At 45.1% G+C, this 16,969-nt stretch overlaps 1 protein-coding gene across 1 annotated transcript in view; it reads right to left on the reverse strand.

Annotated features, from left to right (window-relative positions):
* LOC112251592 (palladin) overlaps window positions 1–16,969 on the reverse strand; it is a 69,718-nt gene that overhangs the window by 48,354 nt on the left and 4,395 nt on the right. Inside the window, 2 exon segments of the mRNA XM_042322240.1 lie at window positions 1,632–1,692; window positions 1,807–1,982. Coding sequence (XP_042178174.1) covers window positions 1,632–1,639 — 8 coding nt within the window. The 5' untranslated portion in view covers window positions 1,640–1,692; window positions 1,807–1,982.

A 16,969-nucleotide genomic window follows, 5' to 3' on the forward strand; every position in this document is an offset into this window, starting at 1 on the left:
AAATGGACTAAGATGATGTCACTGAGAATGACAGCCAAGACGTTAATGTGTAAACAGAAGAGTCGATGAAGGAGTAGTGAAGGCAGAGTGAAGACAGGGAGGGACAGGTGGGAGATACACAGAGAGATAATGACAGAGACAGAGAGAGAGAGAGAGAGAGAGAGAGGCAAGAAGGGCCTTCTATGCCATCAAAAGGGACATCAAATTTGGCATTCCAATTAGGATCTGGCTAAAAAGACTTGAATCAGTTATAGAACCCATTTCCCTTTATGGTTGTGAGGTCTGGGGTCCGCTCACCAAGCAAGAATTCACAAAATGGGATAAACACCAAATTGAGACTGCATGCAGATTTGGCAAAAATATCCTCCGTATACAACGTAAAACACCAAATAATGCATGCAGAGCAGAATTAGGCCGATACCCGTTAATGATCAAAATCCAGAAAAGAGCCGTTAAATTCTACAACCACCGAAAAGGAAGCGATTCCCAAACCTTCCATAACAAAGCCATCACCTAAAGAGAGATGAACCTGGAGAAGAGTCCCCTAAGCAAGCTGGTCCTGGGGCTCTGTTCACAAACACAAACAGACCCCACAGAGCCCCAGGAGAGCAACACAATTAGACCCAAACAAAATAACAGCTCAAACTAGATTGTTATTTGGCTCTAACAGAGAGTACACAGTGGCAGAATACCTGACCACTGTGACTGACCCAAATTTAAGGAAAGCTTTGACTATGTACAGACTCCGTGAGCATAGCCTTGCTATTGAGAAAGGCCGCCGTAGGCAGACCTGGCTCTCAAGAGAAGACAGGCTATGTGCATACTACCCACAAATTGAGGTGTAAACTGAGCTGCACTTCCTAACCTTCTGCCCAATGTATGACCATATTAGAGACACATATTTCCCTCAGATTACACAGACCCATAAAGAATTTGAAAACAAACCCCATATCTATTGGGTGAAATACCACAGTGTGTCATCACAGCAGCAAGATGTGTGACCTGTTGCCACAAGAGAAGTGCAACCAGTGAAAAACAAACACTATTGTAAATACAACCCATATTTATGTGTATTTATTTTCCCTTTTGTACTTGAACTATTTGCACATAATATGACATTTGAAATGTCTTTATTATTTTTGTAACTTTTGTGAGTGTAATGTTTACTGTTTTTTAAATGGTTTATTTCACTTTTGTTTATTATCTATTTCACTTGCTTTGCAATGTAAACATATGTTTCCCATGTCAATAAAGCCCTTAAATTAAAATGGAATTTAATTGAGAAAGAGAGAGGGAGGAGGCTGTCCCCCAGAGACCTCTCATTATCGAAATGACCCAGAGTTTCACTGGCCAGGGTTATAAGGTAATTTGACAGTTTTATAGGGCTAGTTAAATTAGAGCAAGCAGCTAGCCTGATTACCACCTGGAGGGCCCAGTTGACCTTGACCCAACCACAGGGTTAGGAAGGCTCACAAGGTGAGGGGTGGTGAGAGGTTCATGCTAAGACACAGGCATGCACACACACACACGCACGCACGCACGCACGCACGCACGCACGCACGCACACACACACACACACACACACACACACACACACACACACACACACACACACACACACACAAACGTACTGAGGCATGGTTCCTGATCTGGACTTTGACACTTCTCCTTCTGAGTCGGAGGATGAAGCACCTGAACAGAGGCACAGAGGGATGAGAAATAGAGACCTTTCAGTGAGAGTTGTCCGTACATTCATTCAAATGACAGGAATTTAATAACAGTGAGTGCAGAGATAGTAGCAGTTACCCTGGATGTAGACCTCTGCCGAGGTGTTGTCTGCCCCCAGGCTGTTGGAGGCCACGCAGGTGTAGCGTCCCGTGTCGTCCTCGAAGGCCTCAGCGATCACCAGCGTGTGTAGGGCACCATCCCTCCAGATCTGGATGTCAGGACAGTGGTGCAGCTCCCGCCCCTCACAGAACCACCTGGACACACACAGAGAAACCATTCACTTAAATACCACTCTACAAACAGCCATAGGCCCCACCACTGTGTTGATACAAGTAAGAGCCATCACTCAAGATAAAACTATTTCATTCATTTCAGATTAGCGGTTATAATCAAGACTATGAAGAATGTGGTCTGCCAATCAGAGTAATTAATCAGATTACTGTAAACCCCCCTCCAAATGCACCCACACACCTGAGTACTGCCAGACAGACACCGCCACTCATCTGTGATACATTGGTTTTGGGATCATTGACATCTTTCATGGTTTCCATACAAATGTTATCCAACCTCAGTGTATGTGTGGTTACTGTTTATGCTGTGCATTCATTTATGAGTCCCATTTTTCACTCTCAACACCATGTCCACTGTGCAGTGTAGATACAAAGTTGTATTAGACTTTTTCTCACACATATGCCTTCACAGACACCTCTACCCTCTGGGCATGTCTCAGAGAGTGTTTCCATACCTGCTCAAGCTCAGCGCTGAGGCAATGACAAAACACAGAGTTACAGGAAACAGGCACATCCCCTCCTTCCCTAACCCCAGACGTCTGAGTTTCTGCCTGGGCTGGAGCGTGGCCTGGTGGGACCTGCCTTGCTCGATACCTGCCTTGCTCGATCAATCACTCACTTCTCACTCACTTCTACCCTCTCTGGATTGCAGGAGGCATAAGACAGTCTACAGACAGTCTACCAGACTAAACAGGCATGAGACAGTCTACCAGCCTAAACAGGCATGAGACAGTCTACCAGACTAAACAGGCATGAGACAGTCTACCAGACTAAACAGGCATGAGACAGCCTACCAGACTAGACAGGCATGAGACAGCCTACCAGACTAGACCGGCATATGAGACAGCCTACCAGACTAGACAGGCATGAAAGAGCCTACCAGACTAGACAGGCATGAGACATCCTACCAGACTAGACAGGCATGAGACAGCCTACCAGACTAGACAGGCATGAGACAGCCTACCAGACTAAACAGGCATGAGACAGCCTACCAGACTAGACAGGCATGAGACAGCCTACCAGACTAAACAGGCATGAGACAGCCTACCAGACTAGACAGGCATGAGACAGCCTACCAGACTAGACAGGCATATGAGACAGCCTACCAGACTAAACAGGCATGCGACATCCTACCAGACTAGACAGGCATGAGACAGCCTACCAGACTAGACAGGCATGAGACAGCCTACCAGACTAGACAGGCATGAGACAGCCTACCAGACTAAACAGGCATGAGGCAGTCTACCAGACTAAACAGGCCTAAAATAGTCTACAGACTGTCTACCACACTAAACAGGCATGAGACAGCCTACCAGACTAGACAGGCATGAGACAGTCTAACAGCCTAAACAGGCATGAGACAGTCTACCAGACTAGACAGGCCTCAGACAGCCTACCAGACTAGACAGGCATGAGACAGCCTATCAGACTAGACAGGCATGAGACAGCCTACCAGACTAAACAGGCATGAGACAGTCTACCAGACTAAACAGGCATGAGACAGTCTACCAGACTAAACAGGCATGAGACAGCCTACCAGACTAGACAGGCATGAGACAGCCTACCAGACTAAACAGGCATGAGACAGCCTACCAGACTAGACAGGCATGAGACATCCTACCAGACTAGACAGGCATGAGACAGCCTACCAGACTAGACAGGCATGAGACAGCCTACCAGACTAAACAGGCATGAGACAGCCTACCAGACTAGACAGGCATGAGACAGCCTACCAGACTAGACAGGCATATGAGACAGCCTACCAGACTAAACAGGCATGCGACATCCTACCAGACTAGACAGGCATGAGACAGCCTACCAGACTAGACAGGCATGAGACAGCCTACCAGACTAGACAGGCATGAGACAGCCTACCAGACTAGACAGGCATGAGACAGCCTACCAGACTAAACAGGCATGAGGCAGTCTACCAGACTAAACAGGCCTAAAATAGTCTACAGACTGTCTACCACACTAAACAGGCATGAGACAGCCTACCAGACTAGACAGGCATGAGACAGTCTAACAGCCTAAACAGGCATGAGAGTCTACTAGACTAGACAGGCCTCAGACAGCCTACCAGACTAGACAGGCATGAGACAGCCTACCAGACTAAACAGGCATGAGACAGTCTACCAGACTAGACAGGCATGGGACAGCCTACCAGACTAGACAGGCATGAGACAGCCTACCAGACTAGACAGGCATGAGACAGTCTACCATACTAGACAGGCATGAGACAGTCTACCAGACTAAACAGCCATGAGACAGTCTACCAGACTAAACAGGCATGAGACAGCCTACCAGACTAGACAGGCATGAGGCAGCCTACCAGATTAGACAGGCATGAGGCAGCCTACCAGACTAGACAGGCATGAGACAGCCTACCAGACTAAACAGGCCTCAGACAGTGTACCGTACTAAAAAGGCATGAGACCATCTTCCACAGTAAATAGGCCTAAAATAGACTGACTGTCTATTGCAAGAAACACAAAGGAGACAGTCTACCAAACCCAATCTGTCTCAACTCACAGAGCCAATGATCAAACCAACCACTACTGATGCCACGTCACCACTTCAAACACGGCCACAATATTCCCAGAACCATCTCACTCCTGCTTCGCCATGCTTTTGCTCCTCCTATAAAATGAGAAAACATGCTCCTATACAGCTGTAACTTTATTGCCTGCCCATTAACCCCAGCAGTGAGAGGAGAAGGAGGAGGAGCAGGAGGAGGAGGAGCAGGAATTCAGAATTGACGAAGCACAGCTGTTCTGTTCCGCCGATGGCAGACCTCGGGAGATTCCAGTCTTTCTGGAACGCTGTATAAAATGCCCTGCATTCCTCTGCCTGGCTGTTATACACTTTACATTATACCCTCACTTCACCCTGCCAGTCAGATGCCAGGACAGACAGGCAGACAGGCAGACAGACAGACAGACAGACAGACAGACAGACAGACAGACAGACAGGCAGGCAGGCGGGCAGGCAGGCAGGCAGACAGACAGACAGACAGACAGACAGACAGACAGACAGACAGACAGACAGACAGACAGACAGACAGACAGACAGACAGACATCACTTAATCCCCTATTATTTACACCTGACATGAGAGAGATGCTGAGAGAAGAAAGGGATGGAGAAAGTGAATGAGAGTGCTGGGTAGAACAAGAGTGTGAATGAGTGGTGTGTCAGGCAGGTTCTGAAAGGACAACTGCATACACAACACTCTGTCATTATCGAAACGGGATCGCACAACACAATTCATTAGCACCACTGGCAGGTGGATGAGCCGAAGGGATTTAGTCATAATATTCCGACTGTCAGACTGCACTGAACTGAATGAGAAAAGGGGTTATTCCCTGTAATAGCTACAGTTGAAGTCGGAAGTTTACATACACCTGAGCCAAAAACATTTAAACTCAATTCCTGACATTTAATCCTAGTAAAAATTCCGTGTCTTAGGTCAGTTAGGATCACCACTTTATTTTAAGAATGTGAAATGTCAGAATAGTAGTAGAGAGGATGAAATATTTCAGCTTTTATTTCCTTCATCACATTCCCAGTGGGTCAGAAGTTTACATACACTCAATTAGTATTTGGTAACATTGCCTTTAAATTGTTTAACTTGGGTCAAACACTTCGGGTAGCCTTCCACAAGCTTCCCACAATAAGTTGGGTGAATTTTGGCCCATTCCTCCTGACAAAGCTGGTGTAACTGAGTCAGGTTTGTGGGCCTCCTTGCTCGCACACACTTTTTCAGTTCTGCCCACACATTTTCTATAGGATTGAGGTCAGGGCTTTGTGATGGCCACTCCAATACCTTGACTTTGTTGTCCATAAGCCATTTTGCCACAACTTTGGAAGTATGCTTGGGGTCATTGTCCATTTGGAAGACCCATTTGCGACCAAGCTTTAACTTCCTGACAGATGTCTTGAAATGTTGCTTCAATATATCCACATCATTTTCCTACCTCATGATGCCATCTATTTTGTGAAGTGCACCAGTCCCTCCTGCAGCAAAGCACCCGCACAGCATGATGCTGCCAACCCCGTGCTTCACGGTTGGGATGGTGTTCTTCGGCTTGCAAGACTCCCCCCTTTTCCTCCAAACATAGCGATGGTCGTTATGGCAAAACAGTTCTATTTTTGTTTTATCAGATCAGAGGACATTTCTCAAAAAAGTCCGATCTTTGTCCCCATGTGCAGTTGCAAACCGTAGTCTGGCTTTTTTATGGCGGTTTTGGAGCAGTGGCATCTTCTTTCTGAGCGGCTTTTCAGGTTATGTCAATATAGGACTCATTTTACTGTAGATATTGATACTTTTGTACCTGTTTCCTCCAGCATCTTGACAAGGACCTTTGCTGTTGTTCTGGGATTGATTTGCACTTTTCGCACCAAAGTATATTCATCTCTAGGAGACAGAACGCTTCTCCTTACTGAGCGGTATGACGGCTGCGTGGTCCCATGGTGTTTATACTTGCGTACGATTGTTTGTGCAGATGAACGGTACCTTCAGGCATTTGGAAATTGCTCCCAAGGATGAACCAGACTTTTGGAAGTCTAAAATATTTTTTCTGAGGTCATGGCTGATTTCTTTTGATTCTCCTATGATGTTAAGCAGAGAGGCACTGAGTTTGAAGGTAGGCTTGAAATACATCCACAGATACACCTCCAGTTGACTCAAATTATGTAAATTAGCCTATCAGAAGCTTCTAAAGCCATGACATAATTTTATGGAATTTTCCAAGCTGTTTAAAGGCACAGTCAACTTAGTGTATGTAAACTTCTTACCCACTGGAATTGTGATACAGTGAATTATAAGTGAAATAATCTGTCTGTAAACAATTGTTGGAAAAATTACTTGTGTCATGCACAAAGTAGATGTCCTAACCGTCTTGCCAAAACTATAGTTTGTTAATAACAAGAAATTTGTGGAGTGGTTGAAAAATGAGTTTTAATGACAACAACCTAAATGTATGTAAACTTTCGACTTCAACTGTATGTCTTAGCATGGTAAGCAAGGCTAGTCATAAGCCTACACTTGGGGACATTCAGCTGTTCTCCCATAGGAGAACGTTTTTTGGTTCCAGGGAGGAGACTTTTTGGTTCCACGTCAAACCCTTTTAGGTTGCATGTTAAACCCCTGTGGAAAGGGTCCTATATGTAACCCAAAAGTGTTCTACCTGGAACCAAAAAGGCTTCATCAAAGGGTTCTACTATGGGGACAGGCGAAGAACCCTTAGAACCCTTTTTTTCTAAGAGTGTGCTGTAACTGGGACTGCTCTGAACTGTTGCTACAACCCCTGCTTTCCCCTTAGTAATGACCTAGTCTCGATACCAGTCGTGTGTCTTAGCATGGTTAGCGAGGCTAGTCATAACCCTATATTGTGACGGCACTGAACTGCTCCTACTGCTACAGCTCTAATATTAACCTCTCGTAACTGAGTTCTCTTCCTTATTTCCTGATTAAGTGAAATGAAGGAAAGTTAGCCACAGCCTATCGTCCAGGAAGACAGTTAGTTATGTGTTAAATTATAGGACACAGATCAGGTCTGTTAGTGACACGAGGCCTTGAGCAGAGAGGCAGGGAGGCCTTGTGTTATCCAGCAGCAGCAGCATGTCATCCACACAGGCAGCTGGAGGCCAAGAGTCAGCCACGCTCCAAACATCCACAGCTATCTCCACTGTACTGATGAGGCAGACTGTGACAAACATGCCAAGTCTTTGTACAGTGCTTTTCCTTCTATCCAAGAGCATGGGTTTGCTGTTTGATCTGATTTATAATTCTCAGTAATATCAAAGGCTTGTGTTGAGGAGCTGAAACAGTTCCATGGATACAGTGCACTGAGCTGACAGCAGAAGGAAATTGAAAGTCTTGATTGCTTGAGCAAAGCAATATGTCTGCGTGGTTCAGGATCCATTTCTCACATTATGACAACAGGGAAGAAAAAACTAAATAACTTGGTTGGTTAAAATCCATCTTCTGGGAATTAGCTCTGAATTAAAAATCAAGGGGATTTGTGTTTTTTTTTTTGCTCTCATGCCAAACTGTTTCTGTTGAGTCCCCATTTCTCTACGATAATCACAATGACTTGTAGTCTCCCTCAGATTCTCAGTGCCACATGCTCCCAGTTTGAAGTATCCCACACTGCATACACCACCATTTAGCTGTAACAGAATAATTTGGACTATACATTCACTAGAGGATACAGTTAATATAGAGGTAAAGAGAGGAGAGCAGAGTAGGCATCCAGGAGCCGATGTTCAACCTAACAGGCAGCCAGAACTGCAGAGTAAACTTAACCCACTCCCAGTGAGCACCACAATAAAACCTCATATTAATCTAACCCTAATGACCTGCTATTATGTATAATTACTGAGTAAACTCAGTTAGAAACAGACTATCTGCAATGTTCCTTGTTTAAACCCCACTCCATGTAACTTCGTTTAGCCAGGCACTGTGGAATGTGCTGAACATAACTCACTTTTCTTACTGTTCTCACTGTTCCTTCTCACTGTTCCTTCTTACTGATCTCACTGTTCCTTCTCGCTGTTCCCTCTCACTGTTCCTTCTCACTGTTCCTTCTCACTGTTCTTACTGTTCCTTCCTACTGTTGTCACTGTTCCTTCTCACTGTTCTCACTGTTCCTTCTCACTGTTCCTTCTTACTGATCTCACTGTTCCTTCTCGCTGTTCCCTCTCACTGTTCCTTCTCACTGTTCTTACTGTTCCTTCTCACTGTTCCTTCTCACTGTTCTTACTGTTCCTTCTCGCTGTTCCTTCTCGCTGTTCCCTCTCACTGTTCCTTCTCACTGTTCCTTCTCACTGTTCCTTCTCACTGTTCCTTCTCACTGTTCTTACTGTTCCTTCTTATTGTTCTCACTGTTCCCTCTCACTGTTCCTTTTCGCTGTTCTTACTGTTCCTTCAGGTTGTTCCTTCTTACTGTTCATTCTCACTGTTCCTTCTTACTGTTCTCACTGTTCGTTCTTACTGTTCATACTGTTCCTTCTCACTGTTCCTTCTTACTGTTCTCACTGTTCCTTCTCACTGTTCCTTCTTACTGTTCTCACTGTTCCTTCTTGCTGTTCCTTCTCAATGTTCCTTCACACTGTTCTCACTGTTCCTTCTCGCAGTTCCTTCTCACTGTTCTCACTGTTCCTTCTTACTGTTCTCACTGTTCCTTCTTACTGTTCTCACTGTTCCTTCTTACTGTTCTCACTGCTCCTTCTTGCTGTTCTCACTGTTCCTTCTTACTGTTCCTTCTCACTGTTCCTTCTCAATGTTCCTTCTTACTGTTCCTTCTTACTGTTCTCACTGTTCCTTCTTGCTGTTCCTTCTCAATGTTCCTTCACACTGTTCTCACTGTTCCTTCTCGCAGTTCCTTCTCACTGTTCTCACTGTTCCTTCTTACTGTTCTCACTGTTCCTTCTTACTGTTCTCACTGTTCCTTCTCACTGTTCTCGCTGTTCCTTCTTGCTGTTCCTTCTCAATGTTCCTTCACACTGTTCTCACTGTTTTTTCTCACAGTTCCTTCTCACTGTTCTCACTGTTCCTTCTTACTGTTCTCACTGTTCCTTCTTACTGTTCTCGCAGTTCCTTCTCACTGTTCTCACTGTTCCTTCTTACTGTTCTCACTGTTCCTTCTCACTGTTCTTGCTGTTCCTTCTCACTGTTCTCACTGTTCCTTCTTACTGTTCTCACGGTTCCTTTTCACTGTTCTCACTGTTCCTTCTTACTGTTCTCACTGTTCCTTCTCGCTGTTCTCACTGTTCCTTCTCACTGTTCCTTCTTACTGTTCTCACTGTTCCTTCTCGCTGTTCCTTCTTACTGTTCTCACTGCTCCTTCTTGCTGTTCTCATTGTTCCTTCTTACTGTTCCTTCTCAATGTTCCTTCGCACTGTTCCTTCTCACTGTTCCTTCTCACTGTTCTCACTGTTCCTTCTTACTGTTCTCACTGTTCCTTCTTACTGTTCTCACTGTTCCTTCTCACTGTTCTCGCTGTTCCTTCTCACTGTTCTCACTGTTCCTTCTTACCGTTCTCACTGTTCCTTTTCGCTGTTCTCGCTGTTCCTTCTTACTGTTCTCACTGTTCCTTCTTGCTGTTCTCACTGTTCCTTCTTACTGTTCCTTCTTACTGTTCCTTCTCACAGTTTGTTCCTTCTTACTGTTCTCACTGTTCCTTCTTACTGTTCTCACTGTTCCTTCTCACTGTTCTCACTGTTCCTTCTCACTGTTCCTTCTTACTGTTCTCACTGTTCCTTCTTGCTGTTCCGACTCACTGTTCCTTCTTACTGTTCCTTCTCACTGTTTGTTCCTTCTTACTGTTCTCACTGTTTCTTCTTACTGTTCCTTCTCCCTGTTTGTTCCTTCTTACTGTTCTTACTGTTCCTTCTTACTGTTCCTTCTTACTGTTCCTTCTCACAGTTTGTTCCTTCTTACTGTTCTCACTGTTTTTTATTACTGTTCTCACTGTTCATTCTTACTGTTCTCACTGTTCCTTCTTACTGTTTGTTCCTTCTTACTGTTCTCACTGTTCCTTCTTACTGTTCCTTCTTACTGTTCTCACTGTTCCTTCTTACTGTTCCTTCTCATTGTTTGTTCCTTCTCACTGTTCCTTCTTACTGTTCCTTCTTACTGCTCTCACTGTTCCTTCTCACTGTTCCTTCTCACTGTTTGTTCCTTCTTACTGTTCCTTCTCATTGTTTGTTCCTTCTTACTGTTCTCACTGTTCCTTCTTACTGTTCCTTCTCACTGTTCCTTCTCGCTGTTTTTTCCTTCTTACTGGTCCTTCTTACTGTTCCTTCTCACTGTTTGTTCCTTCTTACTGTTCTCACTGTTCCTCCTCGCTATTCTCACTGTTCCTTCTTACTGTTCCTTCTTACTGTTCCTTCTCACTGTTTGTTCCTTCTCACGTTTCCTTCTTACTGTTCTCACTGTTCCTCCTCGATATTCTCACTTTTCCTTCTGACTTTTCCTTCCTACTATTCCTTCTTACTGTTCCTTCTCACTGTTTGTTCCTTCTCACTGTTCCTTCTCACTTTTCTCACTGTTCCTTCTTACTGTTCCTTCTCACTTTTCTCACTGTTCCTTCTTACTGTTCCTTCTCACTGTTTGTTCCTTCTTACTGTTCCTTCTCACGGTTTGTTCCTTCATACTGTTCCTTCTTACTGTTCCTTCTTACTGTTCCTTCTCACGGTTTGTTCCTTCTTACTGTTCCTTCTCACGGTTTGTTCCTTCTTACTGTTCTCACTGTTTTTTATTACTGTTCTCACTGTTCCTTATTACTGTTCTCACTGTTCCTTCTTACTGTTTGTTCCTTCTTACTGTTCTCACTGTTCCCTCTTGCTGTTCCTTCTTGCTGTTCTCACTGTTCCTTCTTACTGCTCCTTCTCACTGTTTGTTCCTTCTTACTGTTCTCACTGTTCCTTCTCACTGTTCCTTCTCACTGTTCCTTACTGTTCTCACTGTTCCTTCTCACTGTTCCTTCTCACTGTTCCTTCTCCTTGTTCTTTCTTACTGTTCCGATGGAGCAGCACTGGGCTGGGATGACTAGTCCAGATGTGGCCTAGCAGCTGTGGGTACTGTGGGTACTGTGGGTACTGTGGGTACTGTGGGTGTGAGAGCAGGACGCAGCCACCGTGCAAAAATGACTTTTAATGATCTGAACGATAGCCCTTCATTAACACACCCTTCACCTTCACCATCATATTCCTATCACACACCCTGTAGTACAATAACATTAGGAAACACACTCTGGTCCAGACATACACACACACACACACACACACACACATACACACAATGGCTGGGTGTGTAAGCTAGGAGAAATTACCTGAGTGTTTTATCCTGGCCTCTCCTTTCCTCTCCCACCCCTAGGCCCCAAGCCAGACAACTTCCAGACATCCCCCACAACCCTCCCCCCCACACACATGCACTAACCCTACTTTATCAGAACCTTGACTACACCCCTCTGTCCATCAGAACAGCTGCTCCTACCAGCTTTACAAATAAACCTGAGGTGAGCTGAGTTCTGTACAGTATCCTACAGTTGGATTTATCAGAGTGGGGAGTAGGAGAGCTGGTTATTGTGAATGCGCCTCATTAAGGTGTAAAATAGGGATTTTGGGCTATCTGGTCCTCTGAGTATCTGTTACACAACACATCGATGTAAACACAAAGGCTGAACCACCAAAAATGCTAAAAATTGCAAGCCATGACAAAAAGTTGAATTGTGAAGGATGAGATAAAAACCATCCACAAAACTATCCTTGGTCCTCTCTGGTGCGTGCCGAGGGCCACAGTCACCTCATCTGACCCGGTCGTTAATCGCTGCTGTTGATGGAAAGATTTACAGAGCGAAGCTCAGTTTCACCACAAGACCAAAGAGCCATAAGAGCAGAGAGAGAGAGTGTGTTAGGTTTCGTAAATGGCTGATTCAGACTTGAAATCACAGAACAATACAAAGTAATTTGGGGAGAGGGAGAGGGATGGAGATGCCCTTGAATGGATTCCATCAGGACAGCGGAACAGAGGGTTAGAGACCAGAACACACACCCACCACCCAAAAGTGTATATGAGGATAGAGTATGTACGGCATGCATAATGCTCAGTCTCTCTTCAAATGGTGACCACAGGAATCAAGCAAAGAAAAAAACTGGACTAGAGTTAAGGAGCAACACTTACGTCTTTATTCATAATTACAAACTGCACCATGAAGTTGAAATAAAACCAGCCAACAGTGAACAGCCAACATTTTTTTTTTATTAAAAAAAGTATTCAGTAATGCCCTTGGAAGAGTTTCAAAGACAGGCCAAGACCACAGTCTGTAAAGTTCTCAAGTTAGCTTGTTTTTTGTTTAAAAAACTCTCCAAACACACACATACAGTACAGTATGCATGCACACTCACAGACCCACCTACACTCACAGACCCACCTGCACTCACAGACCCACCTACACTCGCAGACCCACCTACACTCACAGACCCACCTACACTCACAGACCCACCTACACTCACAGACCCACCTGCACTCGCAGACCCACCTACACTCGCAGACCCACCTACACTCGCAGACCCACCTGCACTCGCAGACCCACCTACACTCGCAGACCCACCTACACTACACTCGCAGACCCACCTGCACTCGCAGACCCACCTGCACTCGCAGACCCACCTGCACTCGCAGACCCACCTGCACACGCAGACCCACCTGCACTCGCAGACCCACCTACACTCGCAGACCCACCTCGCAGACCCACCTGCACTCGCAGACCCACCTACACTCGCAGACCCACCTACACTCGCAGACCCACCTACACTCGCAGACCCACCTGCACTCGCAGACCCACCTACACTCACAGACCCACCTACACTCACAGACCCACCTACACTCGCAGACCCACCTGCACTCGCAGACCCACCTACACTTGCAGACCCACCTGCACTCGCAGACCCACCTACACTCGCAGACCCACCTGCACTCGCAGACCCACCTACACTTGCAGACCCACCTACACTTGCAGACCCACCTACACTCGCAGACCCACCTGCACTCGCAGACCCACCTACATTCGCAGACCCACCTGCACTCGCAGACCCACCTACACTCGCAGACCCACCTACACTCGCAGACCCACCTACACTCGCAGACCCACCTACACTCGCAGACCCACCTGCACTCGCAGACCCACCTACACTCGCAGACCCACAGACACTCGCAGACCCACCTACACTTGCAGACCCACCTACACTCGCAGACCCACCTGCACTCGCAGACCCACCTACATTCGCAGACCCACCTGCACTCGCAGACCCACCTACACTTGCAGACCCACCTACACTCGCAGACCCACCTACACTCGCAGACCCACCTACACTCGCAGACCCACCTGCACTCGCAGACCCACCTACACTCGCAGACCCACAGACACTCGCAGACCCACCTACACTCGCAGACCCACCTACACTCGCAGACCCACCTACACTCGCAGACCCACCTACACTCACAGACCCACCTACACTCACAGACCCACCTACACTCACAGACATAAGGAAACTATTTCACTAATACAGACACACCAGTTGGGGAGCAGTATATCAATCTCCTCATTAAAAACCAATACACAGTCACCCGACTGTGAAATGCAATGCAAAATCTAGGGCTCTTGGGCTTTAGGAACTTTATAGAACCTGTGCAAACATCACTGTAAATAGATCTGAAAGCACAATGACACTTAAAGGCTTTGGAACAGTGGGTACACATATGGTCGGGTCTCAACACTAAACACAAATGAGCTCCTCCTACTGCAGTTACCTACACACCTGTTAAAGTAACGACAACATAATGATTCAACACATTCATTGTTGGAAATGAAACAGGTAGCATTATTCCATTATTGTTGTTTGGGACCTTTTTACTGAAGAATATGTCTGTTTTTTATGATTGTGTTTTGCTTTCTGTGTATTGTTGTGTATAATTACATGTATTTTCATGTGTATATGAATGTGTAGTTTAATGTGTTTATTTCATTGTGATGTGTCAGTTTGTGCTAAACAGGGCTCGACTGGTCTTAGCATTGACTCCCTGTCAAAATACAGGTGAAATATATATATATATTTTTTATATACACAAAATATGCAGACACTCAGAAACATAACAAGTTTATCTGAAAACTGATTAGAAAAAGGGGCACTAATGGTCTACAGACTAATCTCGCCCATACAGTGCATTCGGAAAGCATTCAGACCACTTGACCTTTTCCACATTTTGCTACATTACAGCCTTATTCTAAAAAAAAAGTTTTTTAATTACCTCATCAATCTACACACAATACCCCATAATGACAAACCAAAAACATGTTTTTAGAAATGTTTGCAAATGTATAAAAAATAAAACGGAAATATCATATTTACATAGACCACCATTCAAAAGTTTGGGGTCACTTAGAAATGTCCTTGTTTTCAATGAAAACATAAATTAAATAAGTTGCAAAATTAATAGGAAATATAGTGAAGTTGACATGGTTATAAATAATGCTTTTTAATTTAAATAATAATTGTGTCCTTCAAACTTTGCTTTCGTCAAAGAATAATCCATTTGCAGCAATTACAGCCTTGCAGACCTTTGGCATTCTGGTTGTCAATTTGCTGGGGTAATCTGAAGAGATTTCACCCCATGCTGCCTGAAGCACCTCCCACAAGTTGGATTGGCTTGATGGGGACTTCTTACGTACCATATGGTCAAGCTGCTCCCACAACAGCTCAATAGGGTTGAGATCCGGTGACTGTGCTGGCCACTCCATTATAAACAGAATACCAGCTGACTGCTTCTTCCCTAAATAGTTCTTGCATAGTTTGGAGCTGTGCTTTGGGTCATTGTCCTGTTGTAGGAGGAAATTGGCTCCAATTACGCGCCGTTCACAGGGTATGGCATGGCGTTGCAAAATGAAGTTATAGCCTTCCTTCTTCAAGATCCCTATTATCCTGTACAAATCTCCCACTTTACCACCACCAAAGCACCCCCAGACCATCACATTGCCTCCTCTATGCTTGACAGATGGCGTCAAGCACTCCTCCATCTTTTCATTTTTTTCTATGTCTCATGAATGTTCTTCTCCGTGATCCGAACACATCAAACTTAGATTAGTCTGCACATAGCACTTTTTTCCAATCATCCGTTGTCCAGTTCTTTTGCCCCTCCAAATATTTTCTTTTTATTGGCCAGTCTGAGATATGGCTTTTTCTTTGCAACTCTGCCTAGAAGGTCAGCATCCCGGAGTCGCCTCTTCACTGTTGACGTTGAGACTGGTGTTTTGCGGGTACTATTTAATGAAGCTGCCAGTTGAGGACTTGTGAGGCGTCTGTTTCTCAAACTAGACACTCTAATGTACTTGTCCTCTTGCTCAGTTGTACACAGCGGCCTCCCACTCCTCTTTCTATTCTGGTGAAGGTAGAACACAGCGTTGTACGAGATCTTCAGTTTCTTGGCAATTTCTCGCATGGACTAGCCTTCATTTCTCAGAACAAGAATAGACTGACGAGTTTCAGATGGAAGTTCGTTGTTTCTGGCCATTTTGAGGCTGCAATGGAACCCACAAATGCTGATGCTCCAGATACTCAACTAGTCTAAAGAAGGCCAGTTTCATTGCTTCTTTAATCAGGACAACAGTTTTCAGCTGTGCTAACATAATTGCAAAAGGGTTTTCTAATCATCAATTAGCCTTTTAAAATGATAAACTTGGATTAGCTAACACAACGTGCCATTGGAACACAGGAATAATGGTTGCCGATAATGGGCCCCTGTACTCCTCTGTACGCCTAAAAAATCAGCCGTTTCGAGCTACAGTAGTCATTTACATTAACAATGTCTACACTGTATTTCTGATCAATTTGATATTATTTTAATGGACAGAAAATGTGCTTTTCTTTCAATAACAAGGACATGTGACCCCAAACTTTTGAACAGTAGTGTAAGTATTCAGACCCATTACTCAGTACTATATTGACGCACCTTTGGCAGCATTTACAGTCTTAAGTCTTCTTGGGTATGACGCTACAAGCTTGGCACACCTGTATTTTGGAAGTTTCTCCCATTGTTCTCTGCAGATCCTCTCAAGCTCTGACAGGTTGGATGGAGGGCGTTGCTGCACAGCTATTTTCAGGTCTCTCCAGAGATGTTCGATCGGGTTCAAGGCTGGGCTCTGGCTGGGCCACTCAAGGACATTCAAAGACTTGACCCGAAGCCACTCCGGCGTTGTCTTGGCTATGTGCTTAGGGTTGTTATCCTCTTGGAAGGTTAACCTTCGCCCCAGTCTGAGGAACTGAGCTCTCTGGAGCAGGTGTTCATCAAGAATCTCGCTGTCCTTTGCTCCATTCATCTTTCCCTCAATCCTGACTAGTCTCCCAGTCCCTTCCGCTGAAAAACATCCCCACAGCATGATGCTGCCAC

Source organism: Oncorhynchus tshawytscha, linkage group LG05, assembly GCF_018296145.1.
Source record: "Oncorhynchus tshawytscha isolate Ot180627B linkage group LG05, Otsh_v2.0, whole genome shotgun sequence".
NCBI lineage: Eukaryota > Metazoa > Chordata > Actinopteri > Salmoniformes > Salmonidae > Oncorhynchus > Oncorhynchus tshawytscha.